Genomic DNA, 21,283 nt, shown 5'->3' with positions numbered 1-21,283 from the left:
CTCCCCCCCCCTCTTCCATTCCCTCGCCAGACGCCCCCGATTTTATTAATGCCCTCATCAGGAAGTAGGGCCTAGAGTTTCTCTTTACTAACAAACAAATTAGTCTTTGTATTTGAGTGGCTCCACCCCTCCTCCCTCCCACTCCGGCTGCCGGAGAAGCTGGAAGAAAATTCTGAATGAAACAAAGAAGACATGCAGTTCGATGGCTCGCAAGTGGAGCCCAGGGGCATTGGTGTTGATTGGAGAAAGCAAATACTATTTTCTACTGGAGTAATCGTTTCCGTTCTAAATTTGGAGGAGTGAAACACCCTGTCAGCAGCAAGTATAGCCCATTCATCCCCCAAAACAATGCTGCTTCTATTTTTAGCAGAATGGTTTCAACAAAGAACATCAAACATGGCCTTTTTTTTGTTGTTGTTGTCTCTGCTGAAGTGGAGTTAGTCTACTTACAGGGACATTTTGAAAGCACTCCACATTGTATGATTGAATATAACCCAAGTAGAGCAACTTCTGTCTGATTTTTAGAACACTTTTCCAATTTTTTGTGCCAAAAAAAATGTACTCTCGGCCTAAAAAAACGTTTAGCTCTTTCCTTTTTATCCCCGTGCCATTGGTCGGTGTTTTGACTGGTCTCAAAAGCGCTGATTTGAAAACATGCCAGTTTGTCTCATTGGACAGGAGACGTGACGGTGTTGCTCACTGCGAAAGCATCTTAAGCCTCTGTAAGAACTTAACAGGTTTAACCAAGGAGCTCATATGTCAAGGCATTTCCTGTGCTGACCTTCTTTTAGACATTCACAATAATATGCAACCAGTTGTATTTGTCAATTCTGTTATTATGATTCTGTTATTATATGTTTTTTTTCTTGCTACAGATTTTTTTTAAAGCCTTTTGGAATGGCTTCAGTAGTAAGGAGGAAAGAGAGATAATGCTGATCACCTCCCTGATACATTATTGAAATAATGATGAAAGTGATTTTAGAAACAGGTGAAATCATTTGTTTACACAAAGGGTACAAGAGAGTGAAAATGCTAAGAGTTGTACTTGTAGATACATGGTTAAAGTGGGTAAAGGTTTAAAACAGGTCATAGAAAGCTTATAGGTGGAAACGGATACTTGGAAAACACTGGATTAGTGGTTGAAATTGTTAGAAGTTGTAATATAGGCTGTAAATAACCAATCATGTTTAGTACCCACTTTTTAAATTTGTCTAAAGTATAAAAAAAACATACCTTTAAAAATGAATCAATTAAAAAAAATGTTGGTACATGAATTATGACGTTGAGTATGTTCTCCATCAGACAAAAAAAGTAAACACAGCCACTTCATTAACAGCCCATAAACATTATGTTTACACTCTGACTATTATTAATTCCCATGTGAAGCAACTGATAGGCATTATTAGATCCATAAATAATAGATGATATCTTTGTCGATCGTGTGTGTCGATGTTTTATGCGGCCTCAAGTGTTTTTTTGCACAGTAGGATTTCTGATTCAGACGTTGGGGTTGTCTGAGGTGACCGTCACAACATGGACAGAGAGATGCAGGGTTTTTGTACAATCCCCCCCCCCCCCCCCCCCCCCCCCCAGTAACCTTTTTAATATTAAAAAAATATCTTCTGCTCAGCGAACTTTTACGTTAGAAAGTCACTCTTGTTAAAGTCAAAAGCTGGCCTGAGAGAACACTGGGAACAAACTTCTATGAAACCATGCAGGAGACATGATGTTCCAGCACTGCGCGCGCTGTCTTTCACAGCTCTGCATTAACTGCATGCATCACAAGTATCATCCCTTATCATCTTGACTAACAGGATTATATGCTACAAGAAGATTATTATAATTAAAAGCTTTTGGCAATAGTAATCTTAATGCTAATCTATATGCAGCTGTACTGTATTTTGCATTCATTTCTGTTAAAGAAGAGAATTTGTTGCACTCTGTCTTCGACTTCACGTTTCTTTTTTTTTTTTTTTGTTTAGAAAAAGTAGAGAAATGTTCACGTTGGCTCTCTTGTGTCTTTCAGTCTGTGGTCCGAGTATCGACATCCGAAATGAGATCAGCGAATTCAAGCGGCTGGAGAACTGCACGGTGGTGGAGGGCTACCTGCAGATCCTCCTCATCATCGAGAAAACCAACAACGTCCAACAGGAAGTCTTAAGCTCCCTCAGCTTCCCCAAGCTGACCGTCATCACCGACTACCTGCTGCTGTTTCGCGTCACGGGCCTGGACAGCCTCAGCACGCTCTTCCCCAACCTGAGCGTCATCCGCGGGCGAAACCTCTTCTACAACTACGCCCTGGTGATCTACGAGATGACCAGCCTAAAGGACATAGGCCTGTACAACCTTAGGAACATCACCCGGGGCGCCATGCGGATTGAGAAGAACCCCGAGCTCTGCTACCTGGACTCAGTGGACTGGTCTCTCATTATGGATGCTGAGTTCAACAATGTTATCAATGAGAATAAGAAATCAAAGGAGTGCGATAATGTCTGCCCGGGCATCATGGAGGATAACCCTCTTTGTCAGAGGACGCTAATCAATGACAAGTACGACTACCGCTGCTGGACATCCACCAAGTGCCAGAAAGGTAACGTGAAGTTTTGGGCTTTGTCTCTTATGAATGTCAGGGATGCCTTTAAAGGTCATGTTTTCTTCATCAGTTAAATAGCCGCAGTGTTTGAGCGATCTTCAGTGATAGAAATTTGGGAAAATCAGATTTGACTTTGATCTAGGTAGGTGGTTTCCAGTCACATAAACAAACTGCTTGTTTTTCACCAGCGAACAAATCCCATGAATCTACGCAGTGTTTTTCCTTCATTTCCGTCGGGCTGCGAGGATTGTCCACGGGCCAGTGCAAACATTTCCTCTCTGTTCATTATGGAGACCTTGTCTTCAGATCAGGCTATTTGTGGAGTGAAGGATGGCTGCAATATAGAGTGCCAGGTATTAGGAAGGCATACTGAGTTGAGGTTAAAGTTGCTCTTCCAAGAAATGAGCTGGTCTACCTGTCTGGACCATGTCAGTTAAATATTTGCCTTAGGGACTTTTATTTTTTTTTCAAATTTATTTAAAGGGGGTTTATTGAAGAATCCCAGGGAGAGTCGTCCTTGCTTAACGTCAGACCTGTGTTAGGGTCATGGAGTTTTAAAAGCAGTTCAGAGGAGGGTCACATCATTTTTTTTTTTTTTTAAATAAAAATTCCTCTTGATCTGCAAGTTGGAATTAAGTTATAATTGTTACCTCTGTTTCTCGATCATTTGTGGAGCTGTTAGAAGAAAGGAAAAAAAAAAAACAGTCGCAGCTTGTACCAACATTACATATTTTCATCCCTCTTTTTCTCTCAGATTTCAAAGCTAGGGACAGCTAGTGCTTTTTCATAAGAAACTAGGACAACCGGATCAGCTGTCGTGTTCCTCTTCAAAACCATTACTGAAGGCAGTGCAAGCCTTTGTAAGACACTTCAGCCTTTATGGTTTTTTTTGGTAGAAATGTTTTGTTGCTTTCTGGCGTAAAAATGCGGCAATTTTCTACCATATATTTTTTTTTTCTCGCAGCTGTCTGAACACACAAAGCTTATTCCCCTTCTAAAGGCCTTCTGTGCTTTATTTGTATCTCTTCTCGAATAGCGCAGAGGGCAGGGGTTGTGAATAATTCTTCACTGTGGCAGCCAAGGCCACATATATTATTCTTCAAACACAAAAGGGCCATTGATATTTTTTTATCAGAAGTTCACATTCCTTTGCAGACTGCACTTTAAAAAAAAACCACACAGTCTCCCATCTGAACAGTCGAAAGGGTAATCACAAAAATCCTAAAGGCTTTTACTTCTCTTTATTGCTAAACACTTCCACTCAATTAAAATATCTTTGAAGGTACTCGAGAACATTATGAATGCTATAAAATCATTATGCTACTGTATCAATAACATCTCAATAAAGAGCTATTTAAACAACCTGATGAGATAGGATGGATGACCTTCTATCTTTTGACTGCTTTCAGTCGATAGATGCAGATACAGATGTTGCTATGCTCCATTCAGAGGGTTACATCGATTGGGCAGCTTTTAGCATTTTGTTGTATTTTCCTTTTTATTTTCTTAAATCCAAGACATGCTGTATCTATGAAAGCTTTTATTTGGTCGAACTTCGTTTGTCCCGGAAACCTTGTTGCAGACTTCCTGGTCTTCTCCCAATTTTCTCTGTCCTGTCATCATTGTGAAACGACGGTGGGAAAATATCCCTCCAGAGCTTTTCTTTTTGAAGACCTGTGTACAGCTCTCAGGGTCAAACACCACCCTCGTTCATCTCCGGGGACCCTCAGAACAAATAGTGGAAATCAAGCTTGTGTTTCTTCCCTGGTGACCAGGTCTGTTTCTATAGGAAAGCTATGGTGTTTATTGTTGTGCCTCTGTGTGTTCTTGGTTACAGTGCCCTGCTGGCGCTCCCTGCATGTTGCTATTGATTCATTGATCCACACAGAAGGCTTTGGGAATTTAGAAATGTATGTCTCTCTATGGGAATGTCTTAAAAAAAGGGTTTTTCACTATGAGAGAAGTCTCTGAATAGGACAGATTGAAGTTAGATCAGGTCTCTGAGGTGAATTAATATTCCAGGCTTCACGCACAGGTAACACTTCTCACCCTGTCTTTGTTTTTTTTTTTTTTTTTTAAAGCTTGATGTGTCTCTCTGTCTTCTTCCTGCTTAACATTCATCTCTCCTCCCCCTCCCCTCTGCATAATTGCCTTGTTTTTCTCCAGTACAGATGTTCCTTCAAGGGCATTCAGCGGTTTTCTAGTCAATACAGCCCGGTCTCCTCTTTAATTACGCTACATGAGGAGGGAGAGATGTCTGCCCTGCACTCCACTTTAGCCTCTGGGCCTTGTAGTGCTTCATGGAGAAACAACAAAAACTCCTCTTTTCCACATGTTTTTCCACCCAGCAGAAACAGTTTCCCATAACAGATTTGTGTGCGTATGTGTTGGGGGGGGCGGGGGGCGGGGAGGGGGCATCAATACAATGCTGGACAGGATAAGCCAGGTTAATGTTGTACTTGAAGTGAGTGGGAGTGACTATGCAGGGTGGTACAGATTGGAGCAGAGGTTCTGGATGCCTTTTTAGTGGCAGGCAGTGATGCGTAGAGAGGCCCTGACTGAGGAACCACACGCGGGGGGGGGGGGGGGGGGGGGGGGGGGGGGGGAAATGTCAGACAAATGTCAAGTATACAAGCTCGACGGCAGGCTCGGAGGGTTGAAAAAGAAATTCCCGTCACTCCCCTTGTTTCCTCCCTCCTCCTCCTCCACCTCCTCATAAATCCTCCCTCTCTTCCCTGTGCTCCTGTTTTCTTCCCTTCTTCAAGTCCGCCTTGTCTGTTCTTTCCACGCTGGTTTTCTCCACTTGGCTTAGCCGCAGCCTGGATCTCATCTCTGATTGTCCTTGTCAGCTGGTCTGCTGGTGTTTCCTCCTCTATTTTCACCTCACTCCTTTTTCTGCAGGGCTTATCAGGGGGCTGTTAACAGCTCTGGCTGTCAGATATCTCTGCTCTGTTTACTTGTCGGAGACATTCTCTCATCACTGCAGTGGTCACAGCCAAACGGCCTGTTTGGCCGAGGCCTTGGATCCTCTGACACGGCACACTGTTTGCTTTGAGTTTTTTTTTTTTGGGGGGGTGGGGGGGGGGATCTCGTGACATTAAAATGTGTCTGGCTTCCCTCAAATCGCCGTCCTCAGGTCTCTGTGTTTGCTGCAGATAGGCCTGCCTTCTGCTCTTGGCTCCGAGCCAAAACCAGATAGACGAGAAGATTTTCAAACGCTGCTGCGTCCATGCCCCGCTCTCAGGGCAGGTTAGTCTTCATAGCTCCACAGGGAGGCACACACTCTCACACTCGCTCGTCCTCACATAGCTCACATGTCTCCTTTATGTGATAGAATATTAGCTTACAGTACGAACAACCTCAATGGCACTCTGATCTTAACACTTACCTCCTCCTGCCGCCTGATTCGAAAGGACACCATGTCCTAAATGTTGTATTTATATATGGAGCGAGAAATGTCAAATGTTCAGTCCGTAAAAAATCGTCACTTCCTAACTAAAAGCTCGATTGTCGTGTTGTCAGTTTGCATATTAGAGTCTGATCCATAGTTGTGTGAGATGAAATGTGGCGTGAGGGGACCTGCTGTCCTGTTCTGCTGCAGACAGTCTGTGCTCTGTGATGTCCTTGTACTGAACCCAGAAGAAACTAAAACATTTTGGAGCCTGTGGCAGTTGGAAGAGCTCTGCACTGGCCTGGGAGACTTTTTTTTTTTTTTTTGCATTTGATAACATGTTTACTTCGTCCTTGCCAGAGACCCACTCGATATCTCTGGTCTAAGTGCTCTGACCTGAGCCCACTTCACAGCAGGGGGAAAACAGTCTCTTTTTATAAGATGCTGTTACTGTAGGGTAAGCAGGTTCAGATAGTCGCACGGAATACTGCAACCGTTTGCAGATTTCTACTCCTTCTGGTGTCTCCTTTTTGTTCTGCGGTTTACAAAACGAACTATATGTTGTTTAACCTCGGCATTAAGCAGTCCACTGGTTCTTCCTGAGGATTTTAACCTTTGGAAAAAATGTCAGAATTTATATTGTGTAAGCCATAAGAAAGGCTTAGAATTCCTTTTGTTAAAATTAGCTCTGTTGCAAATGTTGACCAAATGTTTCACCGGGGTATTTGGCTCCTCAGCAAGTGTTTGTCACAGAAATCTGTCGTCACATTTGTGTGATTGACTCAAATCGGACTACATTTTATTAATTGCATAAAAGGACATCTCCCCGTGTGCAACATTTTCGTTTAAGAATGTATGTTAAATAGGTTTTGGCACTTCAGCACTAAAAAAAAAAAAAAAAGTTGATTCCAGTCTTTGCATTACATTTGTAAATATAGTCTATAAAACTAAAAACACAGTTATTAAGAAATGTTTTGTTTAATTTTTCTAATTTGACTGATTCTTAATGTAATAAAACAGATATTAAAGCAAAAATACTAACTTAAAAAAACAGAATATTTCACCTTCATTTCATTTATTGTGCAGGAAAGATTCAAAGTAACATTACAGAAGTTAAACAGGCTTGACTGTTAAACCTTCCAGGGCTTGTTTGTGTAAATTGATTTCCCGCCGCTACAACATAGCTCACACTTTTTTGTTGTCGAGTGCGAGGTCATCACTGTGCAGAAATAATGCTGTGAATGTGCTCACTAAGAGCCATGGTTATTACTTTTAGGTGTGTGTTCAGCAGGTTGGGTCTGGTGGGATGAGTCTGCCCCCTTTTTAAGTGTATAAGGTAGAAATTCCTGCCGGCTTAGTCATTGCAGTTGTGAGGGGATAAAGAGGGGAAAACACACAGCACACAGGCTGTATGTGCAGGGTCATACAGAGACTGTTTGTCGGCTGTAAGAAGGAGCTAAACTGACGGTGGTGATGATGTGCAAGTCAGTGAGGTCGTCTGTGTTTTGTTTTGTGTAAATGTGGTTGTTTCTGTGTTCCCAACATCCAACAACAGATCGGAGGAAGCTTTTAAATATTTAATGGCTTCTCTAAAGCTTATCAAAGTCCTGTGGTTATAGGGACAGGAAGCAGGAAAAGACTCAGATTCCAGTTTTTGATAGTCTGATGCTTTCCTGGGGGCATGTTGAGCACCGTGACTCAGTGCCCATGCATCCGATGTTTCCACCTGGCATGAGCTGCTCGCCCGCACTCTGCTCCATTTTGTACAAAGCTTAGGCAGGGTGCCAGCGTTAGAGATGGCACTGTGGTCAATCACGCTCATTCATCCCTGCCCTCCCACAACCAGCTTACTAAAACGGGAATAATCAGATCCATCTATCCGCTGCTGCGCTTAGATTTTCTTTTCCCGTTCACTGGCTCGGCACGGCGTCCTGGGAGCGGAGAAAGTGGGTCTGTTATTGTTAACTGCCCAGCATTTCAACACATTACTGTAGATGGCTTGCAACTGATATTAAACATGTAACACACAAATCTGACCGTGTGTGTGTGTGTGTGTGTGTGTGTGTGTGTGAGAGAGAGAGAGGGAGGTCTGGGGGAATTTTGATTAACAGTGTTACAACTCAATGGTGTTGAAATGTAAAAACATCAGAGAAAGCAGACAGCTCTCTTCACAGCAGCCCTTCGTCCTTATTTTTGTTCTTAGACTTAATTTCTTTTTGAAAAGCGGTCCAAGGGCAAGAGAAGAAACAACAGGCTGTAAATAGCTTCCTGTGTGTGTGTGTGTGTGTGTGTGTGTGTGTGTGTGTGTGTGTGTCCTTTGTGTTTGTGTGTGTGTCCTTTGTGTTTGTGTGTGTAAAGTGAGTGGCAGCTTCTTTTCTTATTCCTTCATGCTGTAGCTGCTGTGTGCACCTCAATGTTAACATGTATTTAAAAAATCATTTCTAATGTTTGATCTGCTATGTTTTTCAGGATTTATTTATGTCAGAAAATATCTAAAATAATTAAAAAGAAGCTAAAGAAAATGTTGCTTGTGCACTGCAAGCTGAATTTTAAACAAATTGTCTTTCATGATCAAAAAGGGTGAATTTACAAATGACATAATAATCTTTAAAGCGAAGGCATTTTAAGTGTGCAGTGTTTGGAGCTTTAAAACAAACATATTTATGCTGTGTGTCAGCTAAAGAGCTTTCTGACAGATATAGATAGGCTAGCTGTGTGCCCCTGTTCCCACTTTTTATGCTAGTCTTTGCTATTACAAATTTACATTTAAGTTTTAGTTTAAATTTGACATTAGAGGAGAATACTAATTTCAATGAGAGATCGAAGAAAAATAAAACAATATTTTAGTTGTATTAAACAGTATAGTAAATAGTTCACTGTTTAAATGTAAAGCTGCACAGTATAAATAAATCATAAAAGCAGATTTGTAAGTAAGAAATAGTTTTTTGTTCATCTTATAAATCAAAGGTGTTAACACAATGAAGTACAATCATTTCCTGTCATTTAAAAAAAGGAAGACTAAAGCTATGCGTCTGTAACTCATACATTCTGCCTTCATCTCCCACACATGTCACTTTGTGAATGTAATTCTTGTGAACTGTTAGCAGTCGATATCAGAGCCCAAAAAGAGACTTTATTTCACCGAGTACCCAGAACCTGAGCTCTCTTAAAGCAGAAAGGGGAAAAAACTCAGTTTGGTTAAAAAAATAGTTTTTCTGCTCAATTGGTTTTATTAGTTTCCTTTGGACTTGAAAGAGGCCGTGAGCCCGAGTGGGCGTGTGTGATTGGTCCGAAAGGAATTCTTTCTGCCTCGAGTTTTTATTTGTGTTGAGTCCCTCCCAAACGTAAAATTGTAACTTCTTGTATTTTCCTCAATTCTTGAGCATAGCGTGGATTAATTTAGGAAAAGCCAAAGACACGTGTTGACGGCTATCGCTAACTTTTTAACATAAACAACAACAACAACAACAGTATTTTAACATAATTGCAGTTTGATTGAAAGTAAACAAAGATAATCCATTATGACATGGTAGTACAGACTGTTGTTGTCCATGAATGAACAGCGGGACTTATTGTCTGTTGACGGCTGCCGCTGGAGTTGATCCGACTCCCGTCCTCCGCGGCCCACAAAGGACACTTCACAAAGTCCTGAAACAGATCGGCCTCTTTTCCAACGTTTCTTCTTATAGTCTTCATTGACCAAAATAGGACCTGCATGTCATGCTACCAGCCTCCAAAGAGACTCCCTGACACACTTAACATACACACATCTAGACACACAGGTACTTATGCAAACACACACACACACACACACACACACACACACACACACACACACACACACACACACACACACACACACACACAGTCATGCCTCTCTCGTCTGCCATCTCATTTTGTTTGCAAATTCCCCTTACCTTGTGCACAGTGCGGCTGTCCCAGCTGTGTGTATTATTAAATGTATGCGTGTAAGTGTACGCCACTTTGTGTGTGTGTGTGTGTGTGTGTGTGTGTGTGTGTGTGTGTGTGTAGTGTGTTTTCCGCCTGCTCCATGCTTATTTGAATTTATTGCAGCACCTCTGCTGATAGGCTGCTGACTGCTGCCTTCTGGCTGTGCAGCTTTGGGAAGCTGTGACTCATCCTTTGCTCTCACCACCACTCATTCATAAATCTGCGTGAATAGTACAACTTCCTCTCACAGAGCTATGGGGCCCCCCTCAGCTCTGTGGAAGGTCCCCCCCCCCCCCCCCCTCCTCCTCCTCCTCCTCCTCCTCCTCCTGCTCTAAATGGCAGAAAGGATGAGGGCTGTCTCCGCCTCTTAGTGACGCCTCTCAGAGAGGTGAGAGAGACGAGTGCCCACGCCTGCCGCCCGCGCTCGTCCTTGGCGCCTGAGCTGAGCCGAGCCTCGGCCTTTCTCCCGCCTGTCTGCCGTGGCTCTATCACCGAGAATATGTAGACCAGAGCGGTCACTTACTCGCTGCCGGAGCTGGGCTGCCGGTGCTTCCTGAGAGATAATGTGCCGTGCCTCTGAGTAAGCTCTGACAGCACGGGTTAATTCCACGTCGGGGGGGGGGGGAACAATAATTCACCTGCTGACAAATCTCTCCTGCGAAGGAAAGGATGTATGCTGGCGTAGCACAGAGAGATGAGAGGACCCTGCTTTGCCAGAATAGTTAGTTAGGTTCACTGAGATCACAGTAACACTGCTCCTCTATTTTCTTCCCCTGTGTGTGCGTGTGTGTTTTATAAGAACACAAGGGTTGAATTAAAGGATGTGATCTACTCTCCCTTACCTCTCCCTCCACACATGGCTGAAACGTGTGTTTTCTTTAAAAACAGATTCAACTGCACGAGGGCATGTCCGCGTGTGTCTTTCTTTAAAGCTTACAGAGCAAGTTGCTTTTGTCTAAAACGTGCATAGAGACGTTCCCGTCAAATATAGACACGTTATTGTACAATGACTAAAGAACAGTTATTGTATCCTACAGCTTAGCTCAGGATGAGTCATTCTTAGTAATGGGTGTGTTGTGTGTTTTTTTTTTTTTGTACTCCCATCCCATGAAAGAGATATCAAGCAGGCCTCAGCGTGCCAGTAGTGTTTCGCCGTCTGTTCTCTTTGCGAGCGTACGCACAATGAGGCAGATGAAAGAGCGCCATGAAATTACAAAACGGAAATCTCATGAATTACGCAGCTAAATGAAATGCCGGCAACAACCACGCACTCCCCCCCCCCCCCCCCTCCAAACCCTCTTTTCTTCACCGTAAGCCGACGGCGAGGAGGATTGATGTTGTGTGACTTTTGGGGGAGAAAAAAAAGTTTTGATCGTGTCAGCTCTTTTGCAAATCTTTCAGAACAACGTTCGGCGTCAACAACCCATAAAGCAACCTGGGCTTGTCGTGATGTCATTCGTCTGCTTTCTGTCAACGTCTTGAAAAAAAAAAAATGACCTTGACCCTCTGCGGTATCTCCAGGGGCTAGTGCAGTTGTCAGCACGCTGCCTAATGGGCACAGGTGGCTGGGGCTCCTCTGACTTCTCCAGCCTCTCTTTGGCATGGCTCTCTTTGGCATACCGGCAGCTCCTTGGCCAGCCGCCTCAATGGGCCACTCCAACACAGCAATCACCAGTTGGTGCTTTGTCAGCATCATGGTGGCCCAGAATGAAATATTGCTCTCTTCTTTGAAACACGGTGAGAATTACAGCTGTGTGCGATGCCCGATGAGCTGCACGGTGACATAATTCTTTATGTTTCTTCTTCCCTTTTCGCACAGATGCAATTTTTTTTTTCTCTCTCTTTACAACTTCTCTCTAAGCGATGACAAGTTGCTGGGTCATCCCTGCTTCCCTCATCACTGGCCACCGCGCAAGCAAGAGTCTGGCTGAGGAGAAATCGTACAGCTGTACTGCAGCATGCAGCAGTCGAGGCAGAGGCTTGTTACTGTGTCAGATAAATATAGAGGTCTCTGGAGCGCCTCTACTGCAGCTCTATCTCTGCCTGCTGCTGGGACAGAGGGAGAGAAAGGCCAAGTCACCTGGGAGCTGCCACTATCCTCATTCATCCTTGCTAAATTGCCATTTCGACTCGCAGGACATTAAAGATTATTGGGACTCCACGGTGGCTGATAAGGTAGAGTGAGGTGACAGGACAGTGTTGTCTTTGTTTTTCCTCTAAGCCCGCAGGACAACAGCACAGCAACACAATACTGATCCATAATGAGGTCATCGGAGTTTGTCATCTAAGCCTCTTAAAGAAAAATGTATATTTATTTAATTTCAAACGGCGATCCATTCACCTGTACGTCATTTGGATGGAGAGGAATATGTCAAGTCAATCCATTACCACCTGCCTGGCTGAATACTTCTAGAGTACTCCAATAAGAAAGTGTGTATCTTATGAAGAGAAAGCACTGCTCACATTTCATTCGTTGCACTTTTAGGACTGGTTGGCCTTAAAGCTAAGCCCCGGGATTTATTCCTATGCTTAGAAATAGCAATTTGACAATTCACTGAGAACCTACCACTTTCTTTCTGGGGCTTTTACCCATATTGTATTGCTTTAATCAGTTAGACAAAGATATTCTGGAGAAGAATTTTCACTAACTGCATTGTAATATATAGAATTATAATGTATAAGCACGACACAGCGGGAGCTCCACATAAACACACAGTGAGACATGTACGCACCCCCCCCCCCAAACTGACTCAGATGATACGGTCTCGCCTCTGTAACGCCTCTGTTACTACCTCCAAAGACGGTACAGAGGGGGGGGGGGATCACTTTGTCCCCTATTACGCCTCCGCAACATACAGATTAAAACGTCACAGGGGCGTAAATAACGCAGCATGAAACAACAAACTGAATAGGGCTAATGATGAGCTCGCCTACTGACTTTAAGAACTCATTGACTCCTGCTGTGTGTGTGTATGTATGTGTGTGTGTGTGTGTGTGTGTGTGTGTGTGTGTGTGTCTTTGATACTGTGCATCCTCCGTATGCCAGCCTGGCTCCTCAGGTTCTGCCGCTGATAGAGCAGAGCACACACTTGACGGGGTTGGAGGTGGGGTTGCATTAGCACTCTTTTCATGTGCTCGGTTCTCTTGTGTCTGATGAGAGCGCAGTTGTTGATAAGCGTCCTGCCGGCCTTTTGAAGTCAGAGCCTGGACTTGTCCCCCTCGGCTCAGTAATACACCTCCCTCCCACCTACCACCTACTACCCACCACCCACTACCCACTACCCACTACCCACTACCATGCTGCATCAATTACAGAGACAAGGCTTACAGGGGTCGTTTGCACTTGATTTTCTCTCTCTCTCTCTCTCTCTCTCTCTCTCTCTCTCTCTCTCTCTCTCTCTCTGTTGCTGTCTGATAAACATGACAGACACTAGCCCACAGCCTGCATGTAAACACCACCAATTCCAATTCATAATTTATTACTCACACTCATTTACTCAGCATAGCCTATTCCTAGCAGAGCCCACATTATGGTAGACAGCTTGCTCCATCCAGCTTTTGTTCTGCTCCACCTCTCTCTCTGTTTAACTATGATGTGGTCTGAAATACCGTGACTACAGTAAGCCAAATCCTAAACCATCCCACCATGATCTGTTAAGAAATACAGGAGTCAACCATTATGTTTTTTTGCTGTGTTGTGGTCTGTGTCTCAGCCCTTCCCAGCAGAGAGACTCTGTTCTGTCCTATATGTGTTGTTAGCAATTTTCCAGACCAGACATGTAGTTGCTTGTAAAAAAGCTTGTTTTGCATTCCACCTACCTCACTGTATAATATATGGTATTATATTCCAGCCCTTTGCTTTCCTCTGCCTGTGCGTGGGGTAATGACACTGATACTTCTGTTTTGGAAAACCCCTGGGAAGTCATACTTTTGGGTTTTCGTAAAAACAGAAACTTTTTTCTGCTGTTAAAACTCACAGCTCAGGTGTGGATGTACACTTTGAAAAAAGATCCATGTTACATTTCAAATAAAGTATTTTTTCCTCCTCATGAAACTGTGTCATTAAAAGAAGAGAGCCCCGTTTATACGTTTATTTCGGATTTTTAAATTACAGTTATTAAAACTATGAAGTATTAAGATCTTTCTCCGTTGAGGACAGAGGACCTTTGCTTCCTCTGCTGACATAATAAAAAACTGCAGCCATATAAGTTCTTGTTAAATGGTCTAGTTTGAATATGAAAAGTTGTTTTGAAACACTTTTGTGTTTATCCAAATCAGGCTGGAGAAACTCAGAGCTCAAAAACAAAAGACCAGTTTTTATCATGACGCCACGGCAGATGCTATCGTGCAACGTGAAATCACACACTGGGACACTGTTGAGTATGCAATGTGATAAATACAAATGCATTTAACTTCCGATCTTCGCGATAGAGCTGTTAGGAAATTCCATGAAAAGAAACACGGTTTTTTATGTCACACATATTTTCATGTCACACTTAAAGAGGCTTGTTGTGACTGGAAAACTGCATCAAATGTTCCTCTTTTTTTTGTTTTCTGCAGATGTGATACCGAATTTATAGACAAGAACCATGTAATCAAACAAGTCTCCTACTATCTAATAACTATGCTCATACCCAGATTTAAAGGGTTAGTGGTTCTTTCACCCACAATCTGTGAGCTGAATGAAGACATCAAACATTATTTAAAATAACCAATAACATAACTAACAAAATCTCAAACGTAAAGCTGGTCAAATGAAGTCATTGAGAAATATAATGTTAAACTATGGCAGTGCAAAAACAAATGGACAGTTGTGATATTCTTCGTACCCTGAAGCAACTAAACCAACTGTCTTTTTGTGGTTTCAATTCCACCATTTTGTCTCCGACAATACCCAAAATGTTCTCCCATTTTGAACACATGACCTCAGCTGGTCATAGCCCGCTCCTCTGGACACACTACAACTTTGTGCATGTGCATGAGAGCGATTGAAAGGGTACGAACGAGAGTGAGGCAGGAGTGAAGAGATCGTGAGACGGACTTCATTTTTTTTTATCACCGAGGTGTGGAGAGGTTTCTCGTGAATTTGTGGTATTAGCGCTGGAGAATCCATTACTCAATTTGAAGCGCTGCGATTAGAGCGGGGAATTCACTGGGAGCACTTCTTTGGAATCGTTGTGGATTATGGGCAAAAAATGTGAACTGTGTGTGGCAGATTCATGTGATGTCATACACTTCTACATGTAGTTAACGACAGTCATGGGTTTACAGATGGGGTTGGCACATTGAGGAACAGTTAGATACACTGGTCTGGACTCTCTGCAGCATTGGTATTATTAGCATTCTGTGCTTCTGGAGGCCTCCTGCTCATAAAAACAACCCAGCTAACCCCCCCCCCCCTCAGCCTGGTGAGGGACTACGGTGCAACACAGACTCACAATCCTGGAATGTTCTTGAAGTTTTTACACCTTTTTGGTACACTGGCCAGTGTTTTAATTACTGGTAGGTAAAAGCTTGAAGTGGCTTGCGTGATTACAGAAGCTGAGTAAATGAAATATTTCAGACCACCAGGGATGCTTCTGAGACTCAGACCTTTTTTAGTCACTGCCTTCACTGCTACTTGAGTTGTAAGATTATGAACACTTTAAAAGTCCTTGGAATTTGTTCTTTCCTTGTATGGATTTTTTTGGAAGCTCTCATCTGTGTAAATATTATCACCCCCCCCCCCCCTATTGAAAAGCACCGATTGATCTACTGCTCCAGATTATAAATACTGAAGGGCATGATCTATTTCTTGGCATTTTAGCACAGGCTCTGCCCAAATGCGCTCTTTGGTGCTGTCATGGAGACAGACACCTATGTGTTCGGCGTGGAACTTTGTGCCTGCGGGTGTCAGAAATTCTGCATACAAGTGTGTGTGTTTAACGTTTTGGCTCGGGTGCAGCGGGAGGAAGCGGCCTCTCGGGGCACAGCAAAAGAAAAGGCAGCGCTGCGGCCTCTTTTTTTTTTTTTTTTTTAAGTGCAGTGACAGAGACACAGCTCCTGATTTATGGAGTGCGCATGAGCTGGGCGGGTCATGTTCTGCCAGAGCAGGGCCAAGCTACTGGAGGAAGATGATGGGGGGGGGGATAAAAAGTCAGGAGTGAAAAAGGATTGAGATTGAAAGAGAGGAAGAGGGTCGCACATCACAACCCACAGCAGTGAGGTCACGTTGACTCTGACATCTGTTTCAGACAAATTCAAGATTAAACATGTCTGTCACCCCCCCCCAATGGTCAAAGAAATACCACCAAACTCTCAGATCTCTGACCAGGGCAACCGGTTAAGCTTCCTGTCAAAATGAATAAAAAATAAAAAAACAGCTATAAAACACGTCCTTCAGCTGGCTGTATTTGCTTTTCTGTATATATTGTGTTTGACTGACTGAATGGTGAAGTAGAGGGGGTGACACATGTGGACGCAAATGGAAAGCATCTCTGTCGTGTGTCTGGAATTGTAACGGAGGCATTGTGCGAGGAAGTGTGTTTGTGACTTTTTGCTCTCTTTCATTTTCTCTGTAAACTCGCTGACACACCCATGCCAGGAATTTCTGGTGGACTGACTTCAACTTTCTCATTTAAACTCTTACCCTCCGAGCGGCCTAAATTAGGGTGATCACTTTGCAGATTGATTCAAGGTATTGGCCGTGAGCCACTGGGGGGGGGGATGGTGTGGCATTTTTTTCTGACATGGCTTAATGGAGGAGGTCTCGCATGTGTGTCTTTGTAGTCAAGAAGGCCACTTTTGTGTGTGTGTGTGTGTGTGTGTGTGTGTGTGTTAGGAGGTGGAGTATCGGGGTGGGGGGAGGTCGGGCCTAAAGAAACAACAAGGACTGCTCTTGGGTCTGTCGCCTGTTCCCTGCCTTCTTGGCAGTAAAGTTGATCAGTGAAGAAAAATACACGCTCTGCCTCTACAATGCCGGCCTTTGTCTTTTGTCGGCATCAAAAAACCGACAACCATTTTGGAAATAGTTTCCAGCGTATTAAAACGCTTCCAGACTGTGACTGTTGAACCAGTGAGTGTTCCAGTTAATTGCTTGGCATCCTTCCCCCATCCCAGGTTCATCGTGGGCATCCTCCGAAAAGTTAAAGACCTTCTGATTGGAATTACAAAGCCAACGGCCTCTGTTCTAATCTCTGATCTCAAGTCAAAAGAAACACGTGCTTTATCGTGTCAAGTTCCTCTAATGATCAGTTTTCAGGCGTCCTCAATGCTCCAACTCCATGACATTAATGAACTGTCACGATCACGAGCTAATTCAAGTGTGGTCTCAGACCCTCATCAGCGCCCAGTGTCATTGTTCTAACTCAGCCGCGCTACTCAGTAGAAATGAATTAGCCTTTTCCTTGCCATTGGCCTCTTTCAAATAGCCTTTTATGGTCTGTTAGTTTAGTTCGGACTCTTATCTAAGTCAGTTAAATCCCAGACCGTGTTAGGTGGACCATTGCTCCTTGTTGTTTTCTGAATTGACACTAGAATTTGGATAACATGGAGAGAGTGTTTAGATTTGTATTGGTAGAATGGTACATTTTATCTGATTGTCACTGCTGCTATCACTTCTGAATTTAGAGGTTGTAGGTGCATTGGCCCCTATTGGATCTACTGCGGTGCATTGTTCAGGTGGTCTGTTTAAACTGAAGGAAAAGTATTCAAATCCTTGGACGGTCACTAATCGCTGGAACCTTTGACCCACCCCACCGAAGTATCTCTAGATAACTTAAGATGTTATAGACCTAAAAAAAACACAATAATTAAACAACATTTAGCTGGTGATCTCCAGAGCTTCTGCAGATCTATATTTCTCCATGGTGTTACATTTCAACCCCTCAGCCAGGGTTACTTAAGTACAGTCTTGTGGCTGGTCTCCCTGCTGGCATTCTTGTTGCATACTCAAGATTCCTCTGTCTATGAGCAAGATAAGGAGAGGAGATGCGACCATAACGAGGAAGAGTGGATGCCAAAGGGGCCAGTCAATGTGCAAATTCTGTTAAACTAGACAATTGGTATTGAATCAGGCTAACTGCGTCTGACATACTGTCACAGTGTTGGTATTATATCCTTGGTGATGTCATGTCTGCCTCATGATATTGTCTGTTGTTCATAGTGCTCAGTGTTCGCCTTAGTTGCAGACAGTGCTTTGCTTTAAATGCTTTTGTAGGGCACAGCATGTGGGGGGTGGTGGGGTGGGGGGTGGGGGGGGGTTGTTCCTTTCACTGTCTGACCCTTGGGAGAACTGGAAGAATGCCCATTGTTTCCTCATCGCTTGCTTTGTCTGATAAACTCTACACCAACTCTGGGCTGTCGACACTCAATCACCACCAACTTTTCTCCCCGTTTACTCACCCGACTCCCATCCTATACGCTTTCTTCCTCTGTCCTCCTCTTCTTCCTCCTCATTCTCCAGCTGATCTTTCCCCCCTGAACAGCTGCTGAGCTGGAAGATCTCACCCCTTGGGCACCGTTGGCCTGCTTACCTAGGTTAAAATGCCTCAGTCTGGACGAGGATTACGTAAAGACTACTGTCTTTGCTGTTAGCACAGTTCATCCCCACTGTTATAAAAGGATAACCCTGGTGCCTTTATGTAATGTCACAGACAGAAAGAGGACATAACCTCTGTCCTCTAAAAACTTTACTTTTCAATCCCTTACCTTTTCAGCTTTTTACAGAATAGCAGCTCGACTGTCTAGCTCTCCTAGTAAGCCTCGTTCAGTGGATCAGCGCAGTGGGTGAATCATTACTTTTTCCTTGGGCCATTTCTCTCTAAGCATACCATCAAGAGAAACATACGGATAAATCCTCAAAAGGCCATCATGTTGAGTTTTCATTAAAGACACCAGAGCTTTGTGACGGCTTGTAAAGTTGGAGGTTTGGCATTTAGCGCCCAGCACCGCACCAGCAAGAGAGTCCCAGTGTAATGCGTTTGTGCAAGTCATCATACTGGAGACCTGTTTCCACTCCAACTTAATATTCCTCAGCATGCGTTGTAAGGTTACCTAGGAGCGATCAAGAGGGAAACGGCTCAAATGAAGAATGCATGACGGAAACTGATCCGCTGAAACGTCACTTGCACTCAGCTCAGCTCCTCCAGAATGCAGTGTTTAGCCTTTAAGACCCCAACAAATCAGGGTATTTTTAGAAAATTCCTCTCCGTCTTATTCCTCTTAACAGTGTTTAGCTGCTGACGACATATCTATTATTTTTCTCTACCTAGGTTGTGTTATTTAGCTAAAACGTTAAAGGTTAAGTGGGCACACAGTCCATGCTAAAAGCTGCGGGGGGACACTGTCCATTGCTGTCACTTTTCCTGTAAGAGACGTATTGTCTTTTTACCCACAGAACTTAGATGTCCCAAGTTTGGTTTGATCTGCAAATAATGCATAGTGTTTTTGGGCTTGGCTTAGAACTACATGGAGTGTTAATGCTTTCTATATGTTGTTGTGTAATGAGAGCTGTGTTGGTGTTGAGGCTTCTAGGCTTTGGGGGCAACATTCTTCTCTAACCCCAACAGATATACGATCACGTTGTGTGGATGTCATGCCACCATGGTCTACTGCAAGGCTACATACTGTCTCTTGTAGTCCGAACAAAGATGCCTGCCTTCCAATTATTGTCCTTGATGTTAAAGGTTTTATATGTGATTTTTCACACTTAAAGATTTATTTTTGGGCTTTTTATGCCTTTTAATGGAGAGATAGGACAGTGGGTAGAGTCAGAGATCAGGGAGAGAGAGAGAGTGGGGAATGACATGCGGGAAGGAAGCCACAGGTGGGATGTGAACCCGGGCCGCCCGCTTGAGACTACAGCTTCCATACATGGGGCGCGCGCACTAACCACTGCCCCACCATCGCCCCATTTTTCCCACTTAAATGTAGAAATCAAGTTTATCCTCTGAAAATAACTCTGTGAGTCATGACTGTCTACAATGGGTGTAACACCCGAGTCCCACTGTCTGTGATGTTTTCAGAGTCCTATCTTCAGTTTGTTTACATCGCCAGGACGGCAGCTGACTCCTCCCCTCGTGTATAAAAGTTGTTTAATTGAGGGACTAGAGAAAAGAAGAATAACATACTGTACTCACTGCTTAACTGTGTTTCTAGATCACGCTCATTTCAGGTAAATTTACATGCAGTGTGAAGATACGAGCATAATAAAGATCGCTAGCATTAGCATGCTAACACAACAATGCAGCGCGAGTTGTTTTGGTTTCATGCTGGTGCTCAAGGGCGACACCTGCTGGATCAAAACAATCGCATATAAAGCCTTTAACAACAAATAATAGATGTGGTTTATTTTATCCCACACATGCCTGACACCCCAGGTTTAAGTGTTTTTGTCCTTTTCCTCCCAGGATTTGATTAATGGGCTTTGTGGAATTCAGGTCTTACTTGCAGGTCAGGTGCAATTAGGTTACCGTTGAATTCCACACATTTCTACAAATGTTTGGACTGTTGAACCCTTTGAAGTTCCCGCAGGGTTGACAAGACGCTGTTCTGTTCCCCTTGTGATCCGAGGAAAAGTGGGATGGATGCCTTGGAACCATTTCCCCTGTTTAAATCTGTAATTGGATTAGAGGTACCCTCTGGAGAAAGGTGCCATAATGATACAGCACTTCTGCACAACAAAACATGCAGGCAGCCCTGCTTGCGTAGCTCCCCCACACTCTTAATGTGCGCTTTGGGGCGATAGGAAGTCCTAAGATCCTCCAGATGTGTGGCTAACAATTTCTGTCTTACGGCTGGACACCTGTGGATGCTTCGACACAGGTGTTCACTGCCCTCCTGCTGCGTTATATGTTTTTCATTGTCTGACCACTTCCCACCCAGAGGAGGAGACAAGAGGGAGAAACGAGCGTGTATGACAGAGAGCGAGAGTGAAAAAGACAAAAGCAGGGTATCTCTTCAGTGAGCTGAGGAAACAAGCAAGTCCTTTGGGCCTTCCCTGACAGCTGTAGCAATCTGAGAGCCCGAGGTAGAGATCTGGTTGCTTAACAAGGGGCTCACCTCTGCAGAGAGGGAAAAGCTCGAGACCAGAGGCAGCCATGTGTATTTCTGACAAAGTGGGGTTAAGAGCCCGCTGCCATGTTCCATTATGAGCTTCATTTAGAGCGGGAGACAGTGGGCGCGCAGGGACAAATCACCCATCCAGCTCGCTCCAAACTTAGCAGTTTTCCAGTTGCTTCTGCAAACGGGCACGCAAGGGTACAAACACCTGCGCAGTGGAACAAAATGACCCCGTCCAGCACACACTGTTCCCTCCTGTTGAACAAGGCAGATCCCAGAGCTATCAAAGACAATTACTGCAGTCATTC

General features: G+C 43.8%; 1 protein-coding gene across 1 annotated transcript in view; it reads left to right on the top strand.

Moving 5' to 3' along the window:
- Positions 1–21,283, top strand: part of igf1ra (insulin-like growth factor 1a receptor) — a 72,311-nt gene that overhangs the window by 7,282 nt on the left and 43,746 nt on the right. The window contains exon 2 of the mRNA XM_061035254.1: positions 2,027–2,590. Coding sequence (XP_060891237.1) covers positions 2,027–2,590 — 564 coding nt within the window. The remainder of the gene's footprint in view (positions 1–2,026; positions 2,591–21,283) is intronic.

Source organism: Labrus mixtus, chromosome 4 (assembly GCF_963584025.1).
Source record: "Labrus mixtus chromosome 4, fLabMix1.1, whole genome shotgun sequence".
NCBI classification, from domain to species: Eukaryota; Metazoa; Chordata; class Actinopteri; order Labriformes; family Labridae; genus Labrus; species Labrus mixtus.
Note: the sequence above shows the minus strand (reverse complement) of the source record. Positions and strands in the feature narration are given on the sequence as shown.